Here is a 26,881-nt window from a genome sequence, read left to right on the forward strand (position 1 = left end):
TTCCCAGTCTTCTGCCAACCTCCTTGGTTCATAGGGGGAACGGGATGCATATCACTGTGTCAGCAGGAAGAATCAGCTGGCCAACAATAGCTGGAAATATAAGTGTTTCAGCTGAAGTACACCAGTAAGATGATTAGTGTGAAGCATTGTGGTGACATTTTGCCCCTTTCTTCTGGAGGACAGAGTTTTTTTTCAGGTGAAATTCACCATCTTTTTACTCAGTTTGGTTTATTTTCATGCAGGGTAGTCCTGAGGGTGGCTCTCCAATCAAAGGGCAGTTCTCCATAATGGTCAGTGATGAGCTGGGGTGCTCATCACGAAATTCCACCTGAGAATGAAAGAGCTCATGGGAGAGGCTGAGAGGCAGAGCATGGATAGGTCATTTTCTAGTAGGTGTCTGTTTCCAACAAGGAACACTGAACAGATGAGGTCTTCTATAGACAGGGAGAAGCAGGCACAGATTCATATGTGAGAACATATGGCAATCCAGTGAATGGAAAAGGAAAAATTAACACCATTTTTAAAAAAGGAAAAAAACAAGGACCATGGGGACCACCGGTCAGTCAGTCAGTCTCACCTCTGTGCCCAGTAAAAATCATAGAGCAGCTAAGGTACATGGAAAATAAGGAGGCGATTGATGACAGCCAACATGGCTTCACTGAGGGCAAATGCTTGATAAATTTGAAGGCTTCCTAACAACACGCTAATGGTGTTGGTGGATGAGGAAAGAGCAACTGGTGTCATCTCCCTGGACTTGTGCAAAGCATTTGACACTGTCCTGCAGAACATCTTTGTCTCTAAACTGGATAGACATGAATTTGACAGGTATACCACTCACCACTCAGGAGATAAGGATTTGGGCAGATAGCTACAGAGAGCTGCAGTAAGCAGCTCGATATCCAGGTGGAGACCAACGACAAATGATGTTCCTCAAGGACAGGTGTTGGGACCAGAGCTGTTTAACACCTCTGCATCCAGCTCTGAGGTCTCCAAGATAAACATGGGTGTGTTGGAGTGTGTCCGGAGGAGGGCCATGAAAGGATCAGAGGTTTGAAACAAATCTCCTGTGAAGACAGTTTGAAAGAATTGAGGTTGTTTAGCCTGGACAAGAGAAGGCTCCAGAGAGACCTCCTAGCAACTTTCAGTAACTAAAGTGACAACTAAGGAGAGAGAGAGGGGGTTTTTAGAGGGATATTCAGTGACAGCATAAGGGGGAATGCTTTTAAACTGACAGAGGGAAGATTTAGATATGTGAAAGAAACTCTTGGCTGTGAGAGTGGTGAGACATATACACAGGGTGCCCAGGGAAGCTGAGAATGCTCCGTCCCTGGAGGTGCTGAAGACCAGGCTAGATGGGCCTTAGTGCAGCCTGGTCTCATGGAAGGTGTCTGTGCCCATGGCAGGGAGGATGGACTGAGATGATTTTTATTTTTAAGATCCCTCCCAACACCTGCACCACACCTATGATTCTATGAATAAAATGGATTTGTAAGAATATTTACCTCCGACATCATTCTTTCTCATGGGTGCAAGGTCTGGATCCTGGAATGAGTAGAGTCCCCAGAGGAGAATCCAGTTCAGAGCCAGGAACTTCTCTGCCTTGTATTCACACGAGTCAATAGCACTGACACAAGTTGGATCCCATTTTGTGTGGGTTTGGGGACTTCACAACACAATGGCCCCATTGCCATTGCCTCCCCAGTGTTTAGCTGAAGATGCCCAACTGGGGTTATCAGGCACAAGTTCAAAACACGAGTTCAAAACTGTTTGGGTTTCACTCATTCAATATTCTACTCTCACTGCAGAGAGAAGATAGTGTATCATACTGCAGCATAATTGGAGGTTTCATTCTGTCAGCCTTCATTAGAAGCACTCCCCCACTCAGATTGGAACTTGCTGAGCAGAAATAGGAGCAGCAGCATCACATTTTGAATGATGTGAGAAGGCTAAATCGCTTTTTTTCAGCGCAGACAAAAACATCTTTGTAGGGTGTGGAGTTTCCTGAGAACCTTAGTGTTACTGAATTTTACTTTTTCATTTTTGTTTTGGAGTCATGTATTTCACTCAATATTAATAGGGAGGCCTGACTATACCCTAAGCTCTCCTTTTAATGTATGCATGCTGATTGCATTTAATTAAGATCCTCACACACCAGTTTTGAGTCTCTTGATGACTGAGCTACAATTCTTTGGTGGAATATAGTGATTGGAATAGCATAGGATACAATAGGTAGACATAAAATGCACAGATACTTCAAGAAAGTGGAAATAACAAAGGAAGCAAGAAGAAATTAGGTAAATCTAACACATTTTTATTGATTTTATAAAGTTAAAAATGCTTAGAACATTTGAACCAACAGGAAACTTAACTTGAATAATAGGGATAATATCTTTAGTAATAAAGATGAATATAAACCAAACCTTTGCAGTTGAAGTTACTGCCCCTGAATACTCCTACTAATGTGAACCAGAGTTGTAATTCTGCAAAAGTTCCACTTACCCCTTTTGGCAAGTACAGCTACTTTAGACATGAAATTAATTCCTTAGAAAGTGCCAAGAAGGAGCTACAGGGAGGACACATAGAACAATTTTCTAGGACAAATTCAATCATTTGGTTTTCATTTTTTACTCAGATGTCCTGAAAACTGGCTTTGTTGTCTTAAAATAATTTTTTGTGGGTAAATCTGCGGACATTTGTGTGCTACAATCTCTTAGTAACACCTGATGCACTCTGTTACTCACTTAAACCTTCATAGATAAATTCTTGTTCCCCTTTTACACTCTTCTTGCAGCATCCTTCTCAGAGCTCTGTATTCTGTCTTCCTGTCTCATGTCCTGTTTTCCAATGATGAGCATAAGAGTCAGGCCAAACACGATCTTATAGGCATTTCTTATTTCAGATTCTAAATCTAAATCTAAAATCCTTACTCGGGGCCTGAATGACAGTGAAGGAATTTTAGACCTAGGTTCAGTTTGGAGTTTCTGACTTTTCCCAGCTTTTAAGACCTGGGTTGCTTCCTTGCACATAACTAGAAGAGTCTTTAAAGTATTTGGTATTTCACTGTCTCTTTTACACCTATGCACAACCAAGAGTGAAAAAATAGTCAGATTACTTGAAAGCACACTGGTGCTTTCAAGCTATGGATATACCTCTGAGGAATAGATTCACTTTGGAATCTCTGATGAGAAGTGGATGCATCTTAATGTCTCCTTCTTTGTCATCCTAAACAAAATGTTTAAGGTAGATCGCATGAACTGCACCCTGAAAAAGAAAATATTTCTGTACTCACTCTGTAGTGGTTTAAGCCCAGCTGGAAATTAAACACCGCTCAACTGGTCACTCAGCCTCCCTCTTCCCTCCCCCCAGTCTGGTGGAATGGGGAGGAGAGTCAAAATAATACTTGAAGGTGGAGACAAGAACAGTTTAATAATCAAAAGTCAAGTAAAATATGGTTATTGTTGTAAATTATGATAATAATGATAACAATTTGGGAAAACTCAAGCAATGCACAATTCAATTGCTCACCATCTGCTGACCAATGTCAGACCCCTCTTCCTGACCCCAGATTTGTTCCCCTTCTGGGTAACTCCCCCATTTTACCTACTGGGCAGGACAATTCTATGGTTTGGAATATCCCTTTGGTCAGTTCATGTCACCTGTCCCAACTATGTTCTCTCCCAATTTTCTTTTATGCAGTGGCAGAGCAAGAGACAAGAAAAAAATATCCTTGACTTAGGATAAACAAAGCCTCAAAATATCTCACTCTGAATACAAAACACAGCAATGCAACTGCCACTAAGAACTTAACCTTATTGTAGCTGAAACTAAGAGAACTCTCTGGTGAATTTGAAGTTTATACATAAATCTCTACAAAAGAAGCATATAAAATCAGGCCCTTGCATGCCTCAAGGCTGGAAGGACAGCACCAAATAAGGATAAGGATGCTAAAAGTATTGTTATACCCTAGAAGGCTAGATTTTCTTTTAATATATGCTGCATAGCATACTTTGCACCTTTTTTTGTCTCCTACATAACAGACTTACCATTAGTATACTTGCTAGGGAGGCAAGAGTAATTTTCTTGATTATATGTATGTCATGAACTACAAGCATGTTGGATTATTCCATATTATCCAAAAAGGAGGAAACACTGCCATATGTGTATATATATATATATATATGCATATATAAACATGGAATATACATACAAATATAGAATATCAATTTTTTCCTTTTTTTCCTTTGTTTTAGAGATTACTTTGCAAGAAAGCAGACACTTGGCTTATTTGGTCAATACAACAGCATGTTCTTGTCCACACTTTGATTGTGCTGCCTTTGATTGGGGATAAAAGCATCATATAGTCAACCCAGGACAGTGTCCCACAAGGTTTATTAATTGTGGAGCTGAGAAGAATCCAAATTATTATTCCCTTAGCCTCCTTATTTTCTTCTTAAAATGTTACTGTGGTTAGGATGCTCTTCAGAGACACTGATTATACCAGGCTTACTCATACTCTTTTTCCCCCTGCAATTTTCTGTATGTACAAGTTCCTCAGAGTGCAGAGATACAGCAAATGTACAGCCTTGCCAATATGTTAGTATTTATAGGTGCTGCTGCCACAAAAGTAATGAGTATTACCAATACTGGGCTTGTAAATTGTAGTCATTATGTCTCCTTATTCAGGTACCAGTTTATTTATCTTTTGTTGGTGATGTTGCAAACAGGAAGGGGAAGCTTTCTTTTTGTTAACTTTAAAAATAGTATCAAAATAGGAGGGAAAACTTGGTAGTAGGTGAAACTGAATCTACCATCAGTAGAGAAGACAGCAGCTAATTTTATGGGTTCTGTGAAATAGTTGAGAATTATAGAAAGGGAGGAGGGGAGAAAGGGGAGAAAGAGAGCAAAGGAGAAGGACCTTTTATATGTCTGTATTTATTGGGACCCCGTTTAAAGGGTCAACGAGAGGCATTAGGAATGCAAATGCCATGGCCACCCCCATCCATTCTGCTTGCCTCCTTTAATCTTTGATCCAGCTGCTCCAAACATCTGGCACAATGAACTCTGACTCTGGGCTGTGATTCATGGGGAGTCCTTGGGGATGTGTGTGTAGGAGCTGCTTTGCATCCCCTATGGCTGCTTCTGCCCAGATCTGTGTGTCCTGCTTGTGTGGGGATGCTCTCCATCTCCTCCCGGGGTCACCCTGCTCCCTGGCAGCCAGCTGGCTGTCTCTGCTGCCAATGAGATGTGCCTGCTTTCCAACTCCCTCATCACACACACAGTCCCAGGGGAAGGCAGACAACTGCTGTGACAGCCCAGCAAAGCAATGGCACCTCCCCTCTGCCTCAATTCATCCCACATTGATTCCTTCCAGACCCCTGTGCACAGCAATACCGCTTTGCTTTTGGTCTCACCATTCCTTTCTACAGACACGAGCCTCACCTCTTACTGTCTGCTTGTGCTTTTCCACAAATATATGTCCCTTTTTCCTCTGTCTCTAGTCTCCTGACCTTCTAGCCATTTCACAGTACATGGTTAATGAGAAAGAAGAGAGTCTGAGAGAAGTGTGAAGAATCAGAAAGATGAGTGTCTGACAGAAGCATAGGTCTAGTGAGGAAGAGGAAAGATGCTCCTTACCTGTCAGCCCACCAGGGCAGTGACAGAAATGGCAACTACTGGGGTGTACCCTGTCATGTAATAACCCACCTTGATTCCTTTATGCACCTGCACAGAAGCTCTTGGAACTGTATAGAGGAAAAAAAGAGATAGAGTCACACACACTCACAGTGCTCTCTGCTTAAGACCTGGCCTTTTCCAAGGCTTCCATGACTGAAGGAGCCAAGAGAGCTGGGTAAGGGTATGAAGCAGGTTACAGGTGATGGGCTCCCAGCTAGGCCCTGGATGGGACTGAAGGATAATGTGAAGGAGAAAGAAGCCGTATTCCACATCTGGTAAGGACATGTGGAATATCTATCCTTCACAATCTGAGTTGAAAGAAGCTGTCAAACTGGTAACCTGGTGGGAGAGAGACAGCAATAAAGGGAACACAGGGAATTAGGGGCACAGATGGAGTCATAGTAAGACTTTTCCTCTGTGCTCTAGCCACTTTATCAAAGTTAACTCAGGGGGGCAGAGGTGTGAGGAGGACATAGTGCAGGTTGGACATGGCAATGCAGTCGCACTGGGGGAGCCACATCATGTAGTGGCTGGGATTTGGGTCATTCAGCAGCTGCTTAAAAAAAATAAAAAGAGATAATATTTTAAGCAGCAACTCAAAGAGGGGAGAACCAGCAGGGAGTGTCAAGCTGTGGAGCACTGGCAGAGAAAGGCTGTTAATTCTTGAAAATGGATGCGCGAGCTAATCCTTCCTTGCAAATACAGCCTGGTAAATGGTCAGCAGCCTTTTAAACGCCAGATCAGCTCTTACTTAAATGGCATTTTGCTTTATTATTTATTTATTAATTCATTTTACTTTATTTATTTGTTTATTTGCTAAGAACAGCTTTAAATAAAGACATGATCTCTGTCTGGCATTGTGTTGTGATGTTTCCTTGGTGTTTCTTGTTGTTGCAGTAGGGCTGCAGGGGTGTGTTGAGTTTGTCAGGGCTCAGGCTACTCGGACCTTTCGCACCCACCCACGCCTGGTCCCCGCTCAGAGCCGTCGTGCCCACCCCGGCGGAGGAACGGAGCGGAGCGGTGCCATGCGGGATGGCTGGGGGTGAATGGAAGCAGGAGCCGGGTGTGCGGGGCTGAGCCGTGAAACGGGGGAGAGAGGGAGAGGAGAGGATTTGGGGAAATGCAGGGACACCGGAGGAGAAGGTGAAGCTTCGACTGGCTTCCGAAGGGAAGGGTTAACCGAGGAAAGGTAAACGCGCTCTGCGGGCAGCAGGTAGTCAGCAGGGAGAGTGTTGCTGTGGGATTTGCGGGAGGGCGGGGAAGCGGAAAGGCTCGGAGGGCACCGAGCTTGTGGGCAGAATGTAGGCAAATAAAAAGCCTGTCCGTAGGTCTGCAGATACGGTCCAGGGATGCTGGCTGAGGAAGCAGAGGGCTGGCAGGGAACAGCAGAGCCTCTGGGTCCAGAGAGCCCGGGATGCCCGAGGGCGGAGAGCCGGGCAGGAAGGGATGGCTGCAGGTAACACCTGCCGTGGGGAGGAGCGGGGGCAGCCCGCGGGGACAGGAGCAGGGGACACATCCCCCCGGAGGGGCTGGCAGCTCGCTTTGCCCTTGGCGGGGGCACCGCTCCTCATCTCGCCGTGCCCAGTGTTGTCACCCTGCAAGCGAGGGAAGGGGCGAGGGCTGGAGAGGGCAACCTGTCCTTCCTTCCCTCCTTTTTCCTTGATATTCTCGTCTCTGCGTGTGCATGTTTTTGTAGAGGGCTGGTGGCTGCTCTTGCATCCCCTTCTCTCCCTTTGCCAGAGAGCAGCAGGCAGAGCCCAGGCTGGCATGCTGCTTGGTTTCCTGGAGGGATCTGTGCCACTTGGTGGCACTAAAAAGTTGCGCTGAAGCTCGGTGCTCGCCCATACAAAAAGCCCCCTCGCCCCCCAGCCCGGTGCGGCAGCGGAGTGCCCGGGAGCCCGGCACCGCGACCTGGACAGACAGCAAACTTCGGGGGGGCAGCTCGCAAAAGGTCGCCGGTACCGCAGGGGTAAACTCTTCCCCGCGGCTCAGTTTTAAACCGCTTTTTTTCTTTTTTTTTTTTTTTTTTTTTTTTTTTTTTTTTTTTTTTTTTCCTGCCTTTGGATGATGCTGCTCTGAACCGATTACTGCTTTCTTACTTGCCAGAGCCTAGAGCGGGAGAGAGAGGTCGCTTTGTACAGGGACCTTACAACCTTCAGAGCATCTGGAGAGATTTCCTCACAGGGCAGAACGCAGGGCTAGCTCACTATAAACATAGAGAGACTGCAAATGTGAGGAAGGGCGGAGGTGTTTAAGCAGGTGGGTCAGGCTGCAGCAAGTATTTAGGAAGACCAAGGCTGTGGTGGTAGAGAGCAAAGACCCATCTGTTGTTTCATCGTTTGTTTGTTTATTCCTCCTCCTCATGCCTTCCCCCTCCCTTAAATCCAGGCACCGTTCACGCCTCTTGCAAATGAGATTTGGGCGATGCTGAGAGAACAGCGTGTTGCATGGCGTGTATGTGCATGCATTTGCGGGGGTAGGGTACTCGGTCCTCAGCAACTGCCTGTGATCAGAAGAAAATAGGATGTGCCCATAGCTGGAGGAGTGACAATGCCAGCCGAGTGGGGCTCACCTGCTGGTGATCTTTGCAGAGGCATTTGAGGATTATTCAGCTCCAGAAGGTCTGTGTGAGGAGTGCTATCTCTGCCGTGGCTGAAAATAGGAGGTGCCTACCCCTACCTGTCTTAATTATTGCCACTAAAAGGACTATTTTGCCACCACTGTGGGAAGAAGCGCTTGCTGCCACTGACAAGGTAATGCTGTGGGTTGGGAGAGGGTATTTATGTGCCCTGGATTGTGGACAGAAACCTTGTGGATGAAGGAGGGACTCTTCCCCCACTGCTTCCCTCCTTGCTTTTGCTCGGTGCCCTGGTTGATGGAGGACTAGCACAACTCCTGGGGCACCAACAAGCCAGCTGGTGGGGTACCTCTCTAGGGGCTGCAGGGGCATCACGGGGTCAGGGAGCTGGAGGGCAGCTGGCACTGATCCCTCCCGAGGAGCATAATTTGTGTGGGGCTGCAGGGACTGGGGCTACTGTCATACCTGGGCTTGGTGATGTGTGATATGGTCCCTCTGCTCACAAGTGGGGATTTATCTTGCTAGGAAGATGTAATGGAAACGGGGATGTATTTGTTTTCCAGAGACAGCCAGGCTTAGCTCAGCCATAGACTTTTCTGTGTGACCTTGGGACAAATCACTTGGCTCTGCTCAGCGAGTCCCGTCTGTTACTTATTTAATAATCAAAGCTAATCCCCCCACGTGCAAAAATGATTCATTAGGGGTTGAAGGGGACAGTGATAGCCCTAGCCGAGCATGCAGACAGAGACCTAAGCACCAGTGTGGATGCACACATGCATGTCTGTCTGTGTGCAGAGCCGCTTAGTTGTGGCAGCGCAGGTAGCTATGTTGGGAGTTATTCTCCTTCAGCAATTTTCTCTAAGACCCAGATCTATTCATTTATTAGTAAAAAATGCGATCCTGAGTGTCAAATGTGACCACCGTGGCATTTTTTACCACTGGTTGATTTCTAGGTTGTTTTATTTTTGTCTCCCCCATCCTCAGACCTGCCTGGTGACAAACGCGGGCGGCGGGCGGTGCTCAGCACCAGGGACAGCGACCGCTCCTCGCTGCCCGCTGCCCGCCGGCAGCCCCGTCCGGCACCCTGGGGCCCCGCCACCCCGCCAGCCCCACTCACATCCCATCTCTGCCCTGAGAAGCCATTCCCGGTGATGGGGAGGAGGTGACTGGGTGCAGGGAGAGCCAAGACGTTTCTTTCTCCTAGTCTTGACGACAAAGTAGGGGATCATCTCAAAAGTGGCAGAGAATCATCTTAAAAATACACAACTCTAAATGCCGAAAGGGAAAGATGTATAGAGGAGTTAACTGCCAGGCTCTTTAAATTCCTCATGACTCGGTTTTTTTGATTACCATATATCTAAACATTTCTATTGCATGCTAATCTTTTGCGAATTCTCAAATACTTTGACTACATATTAATATTTATGTAACACCATCACAGTATTAATCATTCTTTCAAATGTTCACAGAGTATTTTTGGGTCCCTATATGGCTTTTGTGTCATTTTATCTTCCTACATAGTTGTGACATTGCTGGCATAGTGGCATCCCACCATAACCACTCTTGTTGCAACTTGCTGGAAAATGTTTTCTGAAACTGCTATTGCCTTCTCTTGATCACCACCTCCATCCCATGCAGTTTTATTGATTGTTAAAATGTCAAGGATTATAGATGAAAACACACCTGGTCTATTAGTTCCTGCACCACATGGTATAAGTGGGTTTTGGTAACAGCAGCAATACGTAGTACATTTGGCAAAATTACAGAGACCATTGCAAGTTTCCCTGGGAAATTAAGCACCTATATATTGAAGCCAAAATTGTTTCAGCAACCTGAAAGTGTGTGTAAATGCAACATGGTGAAGAACTTCCAGGGATTCTTAAGGATCTTGTTGATAATTAAAGCATTCTCTGGTTATTAGCAATGAAGAAATGAGATCAACACTTCAGTCTGTCATTTCCAGTGGACGTTCTGACCAAATGGTGAAAAGTCTCCCTTGTTGCTTAGCTTTTTCATATTTCTAAGTGGAATTATGGAAAACTGCTATGTAGTCTCTCCTTTTGTATAAAGCCAGTTTTTTTGGTTTGTTGTTTTTTATGTTTGGGTTTTTTTTGGTTTTTTTTTTTTTTGAGGGGGGGTTGGTTTTTTCTTTTTTTTTTTTTTTTTGGTCAAAAATCTTGATCTAATGCCCACTGGAATTGGCAGAACTGATAATATAATGAAAAATGTTAGCTTGGTGTTGGGTTTTTTGTTTGTTTTGTTTTGTTTGTGCACAGAAAAAAAGAAACCACAGCAGGAATCTCAGAACAGGGTGCTCATATTTTAATATTTTCAAATAAATTTGAGTGCGTCAGCTTTTGTGTGACCAAAGTGCATTACCTCTGAGGAATTGGTAGGGGGGACCTCCTTCTGCAAAATGAGCCTCCCCAGAATGTTGGGAGATAGATTCCGAGAATAGTTTAAATGCAATGCTTGGAGTTTGAAATGCCATAGCAAAACTCAGCAAAGCTTTGCATCCTCAGTGTACTTTCTCCTAAAACTGGTCCAAATCAAGATGAACTGAGAAGTTGCTCTCTTTATGTAGCTGTTTCTAAGGCTGTTCCATATTTTGCTACTGTAAGATCTTTACTGTGAGAGAAGTGATATGACTGACTCTGAACAAGAAATTTAGTTGCCGCGTGCTATGGTTTTGTCTTCTCTGATGACAAAACATAGGTTGATTCCTCAGGATATACTGATTTGATCCATATCAACATGTATTATCTAATTTGTGATGGATTTAAATTAATTGTGGTAGGTACAGTAAATGAATGCCTGGAAAGCATTTGATCAGCAGGTACAATGGCTTAAAGTTATACAAACATAACATATAAGTAAATTTTGTCACTACAAGTGAATAGATTTTAAGGACATTAGTTTTTGTGATTTTTCTGATCCTAAAAATCCTTTAAGGAGAACCTTAAACTTTAGATAAGTCTTTACAGACATTTGACCAATAATACTCTTCTTCTGAGAAGCACAGAACATATTCCTAAGTGCTTCTCTGGACTGGATTATGAGTTCTATTACAACACTGTTCTTTGATTAAGTAATCTGATGTTTTATTTTTATTACTTAAATCTGCCTGAAGATTCAGAACCTGTGAACAAGCCTGCTGAAAACTTACGAAAGTGTAACAAACAAGAAACCCAAAGAGAAAAGGTTGTTACTTCTCCCTTTTAAATTTCCCTCCCCCCCCATGATACAGATGAGAATAAATAAAACAATTTCCCAGGGCCGGGTGGATGTTTTGCCTGTGCGAGGCCGTGGTGCCAAGATTGCAGAGCGCAGGTGCCTCGCTGCGGGCTCGCTAGTGGGCGCTGCTATAATAATGTAAGCCCCGGAGGAAAGGGGGTCACCCTGCAGCTTTGAACACACTTACACCTGCAGGAGCAGAAGCCCTTAACAACAGTCAGATGCATCCCTTGCATAAAGTCTCAGCCACAAATATAGTGGAAAAATCAGCTCTTTGTGAACCGCTGCTCACAGTCTGTTTTTTGATCAAGTTGTTTAATAATGCCCTTAGATATTTACGTGCATTTTGTTTCTTTTGGTCTCTACAGACTGCAAGTACTGATGGACATGCATTTGAGATTGGTATAATTTTGAAAGATTTATATATTTTTAATAACAAAAGATTAGTGTGATGTTTCATGGAATATTACAGATGCTCATTTTCTACTCGGTTAAACCTCAACATGAAGTAGCTGGAACTCTGCCCTAAGGGAGCAGCTGAGAATTTCTTCTGACAGAGTCTGGCATGAAGTTTGGATTGCCAGGGAGAACAGAGGTCACAGGAACATGTTGAGTGCTTCATCAAATCTGTGTCTTCAGTCATCTGGGTAGTATGTAAACTTTCGTCTGAGGCGAGACTGAATGAAGGACTGATAGGCAGTGTTATTTTTCTGTCCTACTTCTGCAATTGCTCCAAGCCTCAGGTTAGTGGAGCAAAAGACTGAGACCAAAGTGTCCTCTATTGTTAAAGCATGTGACTTCAGGATAAGTTTATAGTTAAATCCATAACAGAAATAAGCAAGAAACATTGACACGCCAGTAATTAATTACCCGATTCCATTTCACTTATGGTTCTGTCAATTTGGGATAAGTACATTGATGATGAAGAAGTTGAACAGTGTGAAAAATAAATGTGATCATAAGTGCTGTGAATGTTGTCCATCAATGAAAACAAAACAGATAAATTATTAAATGGGAAGCAATTCCCATCACTTTGTGCATGCACTCAGGAGCTCATTGTCTTTGAAAATGCTGATATGTCTGTTCTCAATCTGAGGGCTACGGCATGTCAAATTCCCTTTAGGATTATCTCTAACAAATTAAACAAGAGTTATATTTAAGCTTATGAAATTTTACTTAATTTTGTTTTAGTACTCATCCTGGTTGTAATAATAAGCCGCCTGTAGTAAGAGAGAATTGTAATCAAAACATGAAGGGACTTGTATGTGATTCTTTTGGGAGAGAAGCACAGTGAAATTGTATATTTGAATAGTTCCCTTGGCCATCTTCTCTTCAGGAAGACTTTCTCCAGGAAATATTATTAGTGTGCTTAGTCTACCAGCTCTCTGCTCAACCATTTTGCCTGGAATAGGATTTGTTACCTGATTATTCTCAGGATTATATATTCTCATGCAAGGCCAGCTGTGCCCATCGGAAGGACGACAAGCAATAAACACAAATTGAAACACTGGAAATTCTGTTTAAATATATATAAAAATAATCTTTTCTTACTGTGACTGTGGTAAAGCAGGTTGCCCAAAGATGTTTCTGTCTCTCCACCCTCAGAGATATTAAGAACCTGAATGAAGCTAAGAAATGTGTATTAATTGAACTAACAGTAAGCAGAGGGAATGGACCACGTAACTTCCTGAACTGGCTTTCCACCTCAACCATTCTGTTCTTAAGTTTATGAGTGCAAGACCAGAGAACAAGATCTCTATTATGCAACACAAATACATTGAAATAGTTGTCAATATAAATTCCAAGTTGTTTCATTACATTGTGAAAATATTGACTTCAGGTGCTTTGGATGTGAATCCTAAGCCCAATACTATAAAACAGAAGGAGTGTTCTCAGTGTAATTAGGAAAGTTTTAAGTCCCAAGTAAATTGACCTTAGCTTTAATCTAGTGAAGACAGTTCATTAATTGTGGAGCAGCCGCAGCCTGTATCTGGCCCCTTCTTTCCCCATGGATGCCATGGAGGGGAAAGGTTTTATTGTTTTCAGAAACAGAAATCCCCCAGCTATGACATATTCTAATATTGTGGAACCAGAAACATGAAGGAACCTTTCAGCTTTGTCTCACCCTTTACCCTGTAATTTTGTACTGATAGACACAACTATAAGCAGAGAAGAGCAAACAGATGTTCTTTGGAGGGAAGAAGATAAAAATGGCCTTCCTTCCCTCTCTTTCTCATATATCCTGTATGGAAATTTTTAATCCATAAACACAAGACCAAAAAATTTGATGAATATTAGTAGCAGAATTAAAATGGTGCATTAGATTTTTTTGTACCACAAGCTCACCCCAAGGCCCTGAACTCTCTGTTTGCACATCTGCAGATTCAAAGCCAGATGGGTTATAAAAAGACATCTAATTGTATATCCAGTTATGGTCTGCAACAGAGCTGGCACTTGTCTATATATACTTGTGTTTTGGATACGTAGCCTTAATTTGAGAAGTTCAGAAATATAAGTATCCATGGTGTTAAGTAACAGAGTACTACTTCTGTTCAAATGTTGGTAAGTTTATAAATAATTTTAAAAATTTTGAAGTCATAACACATTCAATTAATTAAAGGTATAGGAATTTAAGAGCTCTGATCTTGTACAAGGATATCCCCTGTAGTTCATCCTTTTGACTGTTTCAAATTATATGGTACCAACTTCAGAGTGATGGAATAAATAATTGCAAGACATAAGCAATAGTGATAGTCTGTAATTAGGGACTAATTAACCTGAACTGAATTGCTGTTATTCCTTAGTGGCAAAGGGTTGCAGTATTGATAACCCAACTCTTCACAGAATTAAAAAAAACCAAACCTTCTTGAAGTGTTTTACAGTTGTCTGAAACTTATTTTATTATTGTCACTTTATATTTCTAAAATTAATATTACATGAACTTATTAATATTCCAATTAACATTTAAATATTGTATTAATTCTTTCCTCTTTCTAAGGATTTGTGTTTTATTTGGGAATGCTCACTAAAACTCACTCACTCCTCTGTGAAAATAATCTATAATTTATACATCTTGGTAAAATAGAGAAAGCCTAGCATCAAGCAGAAGAATATTTTTATATTTGTGTGTCTCATCTTCAGAATCAGGAAGAGTTTCACTGTGTCACTATACAGAATGAACTAGCTGTGAGGAGTAAATTCAAGATTAAAATCCTGTGAGATTTTCAACTCGAAGAAACAGAGGTAGATTTCCAATTGCAATGGTTTCTCTTACTTTACAATATGTAGGACCTGTTAGTCGTTAATGGATTAGAAGTGATTGGTGGTGTCTGAAATGTATGAAATTTTAATTTTTTTTATTGCATCAAAATATTTATGTCAATAAAACTGAGACTGGGGTCTTCCCCAGAATTTTGCAGTTGTTTTGTTAAAAATTAAATTGGGCATATTGGTTCCCTATGTAGCTCAGCATCTTAGATATAAAAGTGCACTTACCTTTCTGTACTACCAATGTATTCACTGGCAGGTGAGATGGTATTTATGTGCTCAGGGATCAAGACCTGGCAAACAACTGTTTAGGCACTATATTTAAAACTCGAAACCTTCTGCTGTAAATCCACTGCCAGGTGCAGAGCATTCTCAAATATATTTTCTGGTTCCACAGGTTAACCACAGCCCAAGATGTGAAGTGTTTGCTGATTTATTTATTTATTTATCCTTCAGCAACAGTGAAGATGATGCAGATTGCATTTCAGTCTATAGGTAAATGTAGCTGATCAAATATTTTTTAGGATTAGTTCCTCTGTACAGTGTTTGTGTTGACTTCTTGATACCAGTGGAGTCTGTAGGGTTATGTACAGTATAAGGATTTTTCAAATTGCTTTTTGATGATTTTTGAAGTAAGGATGCAAAATGATGAAAATAATTTCATTGCTTTGCTGGTTTAGAATTATTGTTTCTTTGCTTAAAACAAATGTAAATGTTAATAATAAAAACAGTTTTCTTAATCTTGCTTAAAAGCCAACTTATTTCGCATTGTATTTTGAAAACTAAAAACAGATTTATACATTCTGCATTCCTTAGAATAACAGCTTTGTGTGTCAACAGCAATTTCCTAGTGCTAGAACGGATAATAGAGTGCAGTCCAGGGTACATTAGTGTGACATATTTATATTAGAGATATAGAAAATGTCTGAAATTAAAGGGAGTTGTTTTCTAAGACATGTATTAGAAGTAGCCGCAAAACTTTCTTCTGTAGAACTAAATACTTGCCAGTCTTTTGTGCATTTGAAAACATTTCCCCAAAGAATTTTTAAATGTGATTGTCAAAAAGAAAGAAGTTGATTTAAACCGGCAGAAGTACAAGCCTAAGATTGGAAAACACTCAAGTGAGATAAAGTTTTCCAGCTTGAAAACGATGAAAGGAAGCTTATGCAGTAGACAATGTATTACGGGCATTGATCACTGTATATAGGTGCAATTTTAGAAAAGATTGTAAGATTTTGTATCTTAATATATATGATATATTTTGCTGACTTTATAAATAATTTTAAAGATCTTTCTTTGTTTATTAATTTTTGAAGGGTATGAGGATTATGACCTCATGCGCAGCTCTGCATAGCTGTCCACTTGGAGATGATGGTGACTCCTTAGAGAACAGATGCCAACTCCTGGTTGACAATCAGTATAGTTCTCCTCTCCAGAAGATTTGATAACTGCTTTTTACCAGCCCTCCAACTTTTTTCCATCATGTTGTCTCTACCAGCCTAAAATTTCCTAAAATGGTCCTTTTGCTGTTCCTTGCAATCCTGCTATTGAAGGAAGATGTCTGCGGGAACTTTGGGCTTTTGGTTTCAGCACAGGCAAATGAGAGAAGAGTGGTTGCACACATGCCTGGTGATATTATCATTGGAGCTCTATTCTCTGTCCATCACCAACCAACTGTTGACAAAGTTCATGAGAGGAAATGTGGAGAGGTAAGAGAGCAGTATGGTATTCAGAGAGTGGAAGCAATGCTACATACCCTTGACAGAATTAATTTGGACCCCACACTGTTGCCAAATATAACACTAGGATGTGAAATAAGGGACTCCTGCTGGCATTCTGCTGTGGCTCTGGAGCAGAGCATTGAGTTTATAAGGGACTCTCTCATATCTTCGGAAGAAGAGGAAGGGATGGTGCGATGTGTGGATGGATCATCATCGTCTTTCCGCTCCAAGAAACCCATTGTTGGTGTCATTGGGCCTGGCTCCAGCTCCGTTGCTATCCAGGTCCAGAACTTGCTGCAGCTTTTCAATATACCTCAGATTGCTTATTCTGCCACAAGCATGGACCTAAGTGACAAAACTCTGTTCAAGTATTTTATGAGAGTGGTGCCCTCTGATGCACAGCAAGCAAAGGCCATGGTGGACATTGTCAAACGTTATAACTGGACCTACGTTTCTGCTGTACACACCGAAGGTAAGAGGTTGCTTTTTACCACATAAAACTGCCTTTGAAATACTCTGATGTGGTCTAATAGATGGATGATGATAGTTTGATGTTGTTGGATTTTTGACAGTCAGCTCTCAACAGTATAGACCTTTACTTTACTTAATAATAACTTTATGCTCTCTCTGGGTCTGAAATAGCATCATGTTGTCAACGGCCAAAACACACGGGATGGTGTGTGCTCTAGGGCCACTCATTGGTAAAAGTGCTTGATCTGAACTCTCCAAATTTAATTTAATTTAGATCACATTTATTTATTTTTCTTTATCTGCTAATATGTAGAATACTAATTATGACTATTTTAGAATCAATGGATAGAGAGAAAGCAACTGGTCTTCTTAGTGCAGATGAGAGCTAAATCATCATTTGAAACTTTAGCTGAGTCAGAATGTGTTCCTGCTTAATGTCTGAGCCAGAGTGGCACAGGTACTTAAAAACCTGCAATTCTGACTAATATTTGAATGCAAGTTGTTCCAGCTCCTTAATATATATATATTTTTTTATCCTTTTTACAGTACTCCATGGAGTATTGCACCACTTCTTCCTCTGCCTATGGGCACTGGTTTTGGGACAGAGCAAGGGAAGTTTCCTTGAATTCCCTCACACATTTATGAGCCATCAGGTGTCCAGAAAATCAGAATTGTCTGTTAAATTGCTTTCCTCTTTTTACTTATGTGAAATAGAGCTTAAGCCTTTTACCCAGCATTCAGAAGAGTATGTGATTAAAGGGAAATGCAATGGAAAAGTGCACTTGATTTCATTATTCTTTGTACTGACAGAATTGAGTTCATCTTGCTAGAAGTGACTAGAATTTGATACTGTCTTAAGAGCAAGTTTCGTCCGGCCTTGCCTAATGACACCACCATTTAAGGAGTTTTATGGAATTAAGTTCTGTGATGAGTTTTAAGACCTCACCACATTGCCTCTGCCCAAATAGACAGATGCTGAATGGCAGGCTCAGAATACAAACTGAGAATGAAAAATGTTAAGAGATTGAGTAGTGGTGCTGACGTTGCTGAACAGTGGCAGATGCTGCTGGCTTTATTATAACCAATAGAGTGCAGATTGTCCTTCCCACACACTGAGTATGTTTCTCTGGCAGGCTTTATACTATTCAGAGCCCCTTCTGAGGAGATGCTGGTCCAACGGTATAATGTCGAGATGTCTTTCCTCCTACAGATATGCAGAGAACTTATTCTGCAGTATTAAAAAAAAATAAAATTCAAATTTACATATGGATTGTTGCAACCATGTTTTCATCATGACAGTGAGAGCTGGAAAATAGCTGAACATTTTTTTGTATGGGGTTGCATGAATACAGTAACAGTTTAATCTAAAACTTCAGTGTTCAAAACAGTGTATAAGTCACTCTTCATGACATCATGTAGTGAGGGTATTCTGTACCAGCTGATGCCTTTGGCATGGTTAGGTGTGCAGCCTACCCTTCACAAACATGCATGAATAACATCATGGCCAAAAATAATGCTACTAACAATAGCAAAAGATTTTATATTCCAAATACTTTTGATGACTCATCTAGTTTTTGCAATGAACAACTTTTACACCTCTCCTTATTGAGATGGGATGGTTTTATATTCAGTGTGGGAATAGTCATGTTTATATCCAAATCTGATTCTTCACAGAGTGAAAATATGTACTTTTTCCACTTTCTGAGGACACTCTTTGGAGCAGATGGTAGCATATAGCATGTTAATCTTACAGCAGAGGAACTTTGTACTCTGCCCTGGAAAGAAGAGAATAGGGACACAAGGGCTGGAGTGGGACACAGATGATGTGGGCAAGATGAGAAGCAAATGAGAGAAGAACTGAATGTGAAGAAGGAGAAAAACAAAATTATATATGTAGCACATATGCCTGCTTCTGCCATTATTAAAGTGGATATGCTAGGTGGAGCATTGTTAAAACCTGACACCTCATTCATAGCATATTTACAGCAATATAATTTTGGACTTCAGTGAAAGAACATTAAACTTGGGTGAATCTTATGATCCTATCATCCAGTTGCACAATCTGGTAAGGATGATGAATAGACTCTCCAGGTAAATGGAAATGAATAGACTCTCCAGGTAAAACAAAATAAAACCGATGATATTTATGATGGAATAAAAAAAATACTAGCTGATCAAGATACTTCTTTGAAATGTGGCAATGTATGATCTTCAGGGCACTTTCTAAGGACTGTGGCACATTATCCCTTGTATTATTTTTAAACTACCTTTAAAAACCCCTATACATTAATGATAAAGAAAAGAAATTGAGTAAATAAGAAAAAGAGAGATTATTTATGTTGTAATTATTTTTCATTTTACTGTGGCATCTTGTAACTTATAACATTCTAAATATGCCACTCAACTCAGTGTCCTACATTCACAGGTATTATTTCAAACAAAAAAATTTTGAATCCTTCTCCTTGAGATTTTTACTGATATAGGATCCCAGGAGATCCCATAGAAGGTAGTCCTGCTTTTCACACATAGAGGGTAGTTCTGACCAACTACATTCATTTTCTTTAACTAATTATCATGCATTAATTTGCTTATTAACCAGATTCTTCTGATCTTTATGGTCATTCTGATCAATATGATCTTTAGCTTCTGTGAATGATTTCCATGCAGAGGGTGGATCCTCTCCTCCAAAGCTGGATGGAGAGCAAGAAAGAGACATGAAAAACCTATTAGTTTCATTCCTTTGGTAGTCTCATCAGCAGATAAATTTATAGGTCTCCTTTGGGTCTATTGTAAGAAAAGCCTGGCATACATCAACAATTACATAACAAAAAGCTTTTTGTTTGAATCTTTCTTTATGAACTTACTAATTATCTTTGTCTGCAGTGGATTAATGTTTTGGAAGGTTGATCTGAAGTTGTGTTGTTAAATCCTTACTTAAGTCTTACAGATTTAAAATACACAAAAAATATTAATTCTTGTAAACTTAACTCCTTTTACATTTAGCATTAAAATTTAAACTAGGTGATGCCTCCAGGTTTACAAGCAACCTCTAAAAGTAAATTTTTTCCTAAAAATGGGAAGGTATCAAGGACAGCTGTCAGCATAGCTCTTGTAATTTTGAGAAGGAAGGTTCTTCAATCCCTTCAATGGAAAATGTGAGCAACAAATGAATTACAGTTCTCATTAAAAAAAAGTCATACTTCTGTAGTGTATTTTACATAGGCCAATCAGAAATCTTTGCAAGTCTTAGTCTTGGGTTGCAACTCTGTCTTTCTTGGCTCTGTCAGGAATCATTATCATCACCTTCCCCCTCTCTCCAACTCTTCCTTACATTATCACTTGTGGTACTCTACTCTGAACCAACCTGGCTTTAAAATAAAATTTTTCATGCACAATGAGGGCTGTTTTCCAAAAAGCCATATCAATTCTGAGGTTCAATCCACGCTGTGGCCCCACGAGCAGACAAGTTAGCTGTGCCTGGCAGGGAACTAGGAATGAGCAGGAATGAGGGAAACTGGGATATGAAGCTCCTTGTACTAAGGACCTATCACTCAAAGCCTGAAGCAATTGTCTCAAAATTTATGGGTTCTACAACAGGCATGCAGGGGTGTGCTGGAGTTCCAACTGATCCAACTCTTTCAGCTGATGTTACAGATATTTTTTCCACTTCTGTGGTAGGAGCATAGGTTAAACAAACTTTCCTTAAAATTAAACCAACATTCATTTCTTAAACCCACTTCACAGACAGACAGCAAGTCAATAATGCAACCAAGAACTGTGTCTGTGCTTCTGTGTGAGGAAAAGTAGTACAGCAGAGAGAAGACCCCTAATTTAGTCTCGCAATCTTGCAAGAATGTTTGAGATCCTTTTTTGTTGCCCACCTCTGTGGAAATAATTGCTCACAGGAAAGTGTAGAGAGGGAAATTTGCATGTGTGGTTTTGGGTGGTGATGGTTGGCAGGCGGGCTGTGCAGCTCATGGACTGTGGGGATTTTTCTCAGCCTTTTCTTGCTTAACCACTTGACATCACAGTTAATCGAAAATGGTGGGAGAAATCTGGAAGAGGCTGGCTGACTTCCGAAAGAGACAGAGTTGCCTGTTTACCTCATTTCCCATCTGAAAGCATTCCCTTGTCTTTTTGAAAGATCAAAGAAAAATATGTGCAATTTTCTCTTCTCCAGTCACTGAAGTTTGAAAGCCTCATTCTGAAAGCCAGTTTGAACTCAGTACCCTTCTGTTAAGCAGACTGACATTTGGATCAGGCCTTCCTAGTCAGAGACAAGATCAATCCCTGAGAATCTCTGCTTAAAATTTGCCTGGAGTGAAATGAATTAATAACTAGAAAGGCAATTTTCAGTGCCATTGGAAAGCATTTATTTTGCTGCACTGAATGGGGTGAAGAGGTGATGTATGCTGGAAAAATAGAACTACAATTGTACAGGGGTACAATTGAAACACAATAAGCCAAATATATTGGGGGTGGCAAGGGAGGCATTTATTCTGCTTATGTAAAAGGTGTAATTTGCTTTTGAAGGCAGACTTAAGAAATAAGACAGTTTGTTGACATTTTCTTCAGGTAGCTCTGCAGGTAAACATTGAATGAAACTCATCCTCAAAGTACTCTGTGTTGAACTTCACTTTCCTCCATTTAAATTAATCATAAGTGCATATAAAGAGTGCATTTTCTTGGATGTAATCTGGCAAGCATAACGAAAGCAGGCTGCTTTTTCCCTGCACATAAAGGTTATTTCACACAGTTCCTTTCATTTTTGTTCAAATGTGTCTGGTTAAAAGACTTTTTTTCCCCCATCCTTTGCTCCCAAATAAAAAGCTAAATCAAAATTAGTCATAGTCTGTGAGAAAAAGAAGAAGAAATGAATGAAAGAATTGCAACAAGTTGATGTTAAACCAGTTGCCTGGAACAAACTGTACTTATATGAAATCTTTAGACTCTAGATTTGTATCCTTTAGAGACAATAATTTTATCATGGTCAAAAATATTATTTGCTTTACACAAAGTAATACAATTGAAATTTGGGTTAATTTTAGTTGAAGCAGAAGTGAAATTTTTTCATGCTTTATATGCAGAAAAAAGAATGTCTGTGCTAGTCCATGAAAATATTTTTATTTGCAGACAAAATCTATTTCTAAAAATCCATTTCTGAAAATTGAAGAATTTCCTGTCTAAAGACTGGAGAGTATTCTATTCCAGCAACATTTAATTTTTGCTATTGGATAAAAATAATTATGCGTTTGGAGTTTTCTGAAATTATTTTTAAACTGTTTCAAATCTAAATTTTGAGATTAGAATTATCATAATTTGATATTCGCCTAATCATATTAATCTTCTATCAAAACTGAAAAATATCTCTCATCTGAAAGAAAATATGGGGAAAAATACTCAGTTCAAGTTCCAGTCCTATCCTGTTGCTTGCCCATTTTTATTGAATATTGACATCTGTAAGAGGTAGCTGTTTCCTTGCCTAATTTCAAATATTGATCACAGTATCCCAATTGTGAAAAGTGAGCAAATGCTCTCTGCCAGCTGGGAATACTAAGACAGAAATGTGAGGCAGCATTGAGTTAATGTTTGTCTTGCTCTGCAGTGAGCGACTGCCCAGACAACATTTTAACACTGCTCAGGCCAGACACACCTGCTGTGAAAGATCTTGGCTTACAGAAAAATATAAAGTGAGGGGTATACTCTGCATTCTGTGAGTGTAATGGGGATGAAAATTACTAGGGAAAATACCACGAGACTGCAAAAGGAATGTAAGCAAGGAAGTGTGCTATTCTAAATCTTAAAAAAAAAATTATTTTTCTAAATGAATGACAGAAGGTGGACTTAGCTAAGAGCAGGTCATTCAGGTTGTCAAAACATCACTTTGCTTCTTTTGTTTAGGGACTAAGTGTTTGAATGTCACTTTTCCAGCCACTTAGACTCTATAACAACTCAGTGAAAGTTTCAGTGTCATGAAACTTGCCTTCACTGAGAGGAAAACAATGGGAGTCCATCAACCTCCAGCTTCATCTTCCCTTTTTCCACTGCTCAAGGCCTGGAAATAGCCCAGTTGCTGTCCCCATGCCCAGGCTGCACCTCCTCAATCAGAGAAGGATCTATAAAATTGATGAGCTTCAGAGATCTGTCTGAAAACAAAGTTTCACCACACAGTGCTTACTGGGTCAGAGCTGTTTCATCAAAGATGGTTCTTCTAATATGTGTTATCAGATGCCTAAGGGTCATGGCAGTGATTCCTTTTCTGCATCCCTCATTGATATTTTGTCTTTGGGATTAAAAAGTACCTGCTATAGACCTGCTTGGAAAGCAGATATTCCATGCAATTAAAAAAAATATATTTCCTGAAATTATTTTTGTCCCAAGTTGTAATTCAAAGCTAAAATAGCAACATGTCTTTGGTGAATAAAAGCTCTGAAAAAATTGGAATTTGGCTAAAATAACTGTTTGATGGGTTTATATTAAGAGTTGATAAAAGATAACTTGATAAATCAAATGAGATCTTTGTTCTATCTGTGTTCACTTTTAATTGCTTTTCACAGATATTAGTGTTCCTTAACATTTTTAGCAAAAAGTGTTTTATTCAAGAAAGAGCTGGAAGTTTGCCTTATATCCCATTTTATTTAGCATGTCTTGTATTACCAATCTGGTACACAACTTAAATCTTTTTGGATATATAGAAATGTATCCAAAATTAATCCAATACTTAAGGAGAAGATGATAAACAAGGCCCCATTATTCACTATCTGAAAACATTTGTGGTACTTAAGAATCTGTATTCCTTATTCTTTTCAACTGTATATTTTTCTTTTTTCATGTATGTTACCTAGTGGCAGGAAATTTAATTCATTAAATTGTTAAGTAATTTTTCTTTAGATTTTAAGGTCAAAACTAAATTTTGATATATAAATAAACCCCAAACCACCAAACCCAAAATCTCCCAAAGCATTATTTCATATTCGTTGAAATAGATTCTTGAGAATTGAGATGAAATTATTAAGAATTCAAGGGTGATCAGAACACTCAGGAGTGATCAGAAATAGATTATTGAGAATTCGGGGGTGATCAGAACACTCTTGAGATGGTAGCCAGGAACAAGGGGAGAAAAGAGAAAAAAAGTCATCCAACACTATCAGAAGGACAAGGATTAGAACACACTTTTCAGAGCGATAGTTTTAGACCACAGGTAGGAAAAGACTTGGCAAGAAACTAGGATTTAATTTCCTACAGAAAAAAGGAAAAAAGAGGGTGTTCTGCACTTGTCAGTATCTTTATGCATCAAAACCGTATTCTAGGGAGCTTAATAGTGCAGGAATTAAACCAGTGAAGCTTCAAAATGTGAAAATTTCTGTGCATTTAACGAGCAGAATAGATATTTACATTGTCCATACATGAAGAACATTTCCTGTGCCTATAAAAGCTAATTTGTGATTTCTTCAAAAGCTAATAAAGGGCAAAGGGCTTGTGCTGGATCTTTTAAACTTTTCCACCTTTCCTAAGGCAGTTCTGACTAGCTGATCCTTGAATCATGCAGGAGACAATGATCTTGGAGGGGAGCCAAAAATTATAGATTTACTTTAATTTAGTTTGAAAGCCACTGGAGAGAGAATAATGTTGCATCCATCTTACTAAAATCTGATTTCAGGCTCATGATACAGAGGCAGCCCAAGCTGTAATGCATGGTGTTTATATCATTATATTGTATGTGTATACATTAAAGGAGTGATTGGGAAGGTTATTAACGGAACAGTTGCCATCTACCTTGGCAACTGAATTTGCAGACAATATTCCTCATAAATCACTGCCTTGTTTTTAAATGAACATAATGTAACTCATAATTCTGAATATACTGACTGGGAAAGAATGTATATAAGATTTCCTTTAGCTGAGGGGTTTGACTTTTCTTTCTGGAAGTCTTACAACATTTATGGCTGGCCAGATACATGGTCCAGGTGATATATGTGAAAGCCTCCATATAAAATCAATTACATTGTCAAAGGGCAAGCAAACAATGTATGGGGAATGGTTTTTCTCAAAGTGCAATATAAAATTGAAGAATTGCAAAGATAATATCTGGGGAGGATGGTAAACCATCACACTGAATGAGTCCCATGGCCAAAATCCAACCTAACTGTTGAGAACAGTGGAAGTATGAGGGAAATTCCTCCACAGACTGTTCCTCAGTCTGTTGTGATCTAGTCAGATGCCTCCTATTTGTCTTTAGCTAAGATTACATGTTTTTTTTGTATCTTTTCTTCTTTAGATAGATTTCTTCTTACTTTCTAGTTGACATTATAGGGGGCAGGAGGAAGAATAGAGGAAGTACTGCCAAAAGAAAGGTGCAAAATAGTAGTGAGGGTACTGTGATAAGGATCTTGGAAATTTCAGTGAGGATAGCTACAGCAGACAATTCAGTTGTCCAGGACTGAGATTCTGGAGTGCATAAGGCGAACATACTATAAACTATAGATGATCGCATGTGGCTGAATCACAGAACGTGTTCACCCCTCCCTGGTTTGAATTTATAGAATTCTGTTCTCCATATCATTTCTGCTGTGTAGGATAGGTAATGAAATGACAGCTAGTTATTAGTAGTTATCACTTAGGCTAAAACATAATGTTTATGAAAATACACGCAGAGTATCTTCACCTAAGGACCTCATGTAGAGACAGAGTTGGTTTCACTATCAGGTAGTCTGTTCAGACTGTGAATTACTCACCCTTCAAATGAAATAACCAGCTGTTTTCTCCACCTATAGCCCTTCATTATGATAAGTTCTTCTCAGGAAAAGCTTCTCTTCCCAGGCATTATTCTAATCTTTATATTGGTGAAACCAAAGATCTCTTGTTCTCCTGTCACTTCTGTAAATTGGCTTTTCCAGATGCTGAGTTTTTCTTATAGTCTTTGTATAAATCTTTCCAATCTTGTCAAATTCATTTTTAAGAACATGTACCCTTTCTCTCAGGGAAATTGGTATTCTATTTTCTTCACCTTGAAGCCAGGCAGGACTTCAGCATACAGAGTGATATTTCTTACCTTTTTAGCAAACCAGTACAGTGATGACCTGTAAATATATACTATATAATGTTGATTTTTCCCTTTACAGTTATCTTCCTCCCTCTTGTCATAGCTTTTGCTTATCTGGCTTACTATCTCACCATTCTCAAGGTTCAGTGGGCTTTTTTAAACCCACTCTTTCTTTTCTGATTGCATTAATTCTTTACTGTTACCCCTGGTTAGATTTGATTTTTTTGCTCTTATCCCTCCCTGGTCAAAATCAGATTACTGATCAACTTTAGGTAGATAGTTTCATAAATATGATAGGATGCACTGATTTGGAAATTTCGTAAAACTTTTTGTTCATGTGACCCTGTCTATCAATCAATGCATACTGACCCCTGGATAAAATAAAGGCCATCAAAATTACACATTACTTTCAAAGTTCTTTCACCTAGAGAATCCAGACTTAGTTCAAATGAATTATAAAGTTCAGGTTTAAGCTCCATATACTCCTTTTAAAATACATGATTATAAGTCGATATATTTTTCAGCAAGTCTACATTCTTAAAGTTTAATGTATTACAATGGTTAAATTTGCAGATTTGGCATTTTGTGAAAAACAGGACATTTTTTCACATGCAAGCAAATCATTGAAGGTGAAAGATAAACTGAAAATCTTCCTCTATTTTACTTTCAACAGGCTTCATACACAACTTCAGTCTCAATTACATTAAGATTGGATTCTTGAACACAATATATGTTGCACTTGAAGAATTCAACACCATCAGGTTGCTTCAAATATGGTTTTTGTAAGCAAGAGGAGTGAGCAGTCAGGGAGGATGTGGACATGCTCTTGGGAGTGTTCATTAACTTGCAGAAAAAATTGTCGGTGTCCATGGTCTGAGAGCACTGCTGAAGAGG

General features: G+C 39.9%; 1 protein-coding gene across 10 annotated transcripts in view; it reads left to right on the top strand.

The window, feature by feature from the left end:
- The first annotated feature begins 6,649 nt into the window (after nt 1–6,649).
- The window catches only part of GRM5 (glutamate metabotropic receptor 5), a 244,548-nt gene continuing 224,316 nt past the window's right edge, over nt 6,650–26,881 (top strand). For 2 of the 10 annotated variants that reach the window (XM_064719200.1, XM_064719284.1), the window contains exons 1-2: nt 7,855–8,426; nt 16,069–16,945. In XM_064719200.1, the coding sequence (XP_064575270.1) occupies nt 16,267–16,945 (679 nt within the window). In that variant the 5' untranslated portion in view covers nt 7,855–8,426; nt 16,069–16,266. Of the gene's footprint in view, nt 6,863–6,987; nt 7,130–7,822; nt 8,427–15,149; nt 15,248–16,068; nt 16,946–26,881 lie in introns of those variants that run through there. The other 8 variants (XM_064719218.1, XM_064719227.1, XM_064719256.1 and 5 more) reach the window with 8 other exon arrangements.

The sequence above is a fragment of the Zonotrichia leucophrys genome, chromosome 1 (assembly GCF_028769735.1).
Source record: "Zonotrichia leucophrys gambelii isolate GWCS_2022_RI chromosome 1, RI_Zleu_2.0, whole genome shotgun sequence".
Taxonomy (NCBI): domain Eukaryota; kingdom Metazoa; phylum Chordata; class Aves; order Passeriformes; family Passerellidae; genus Zonotrichia; species Zonotrichia leucophrys.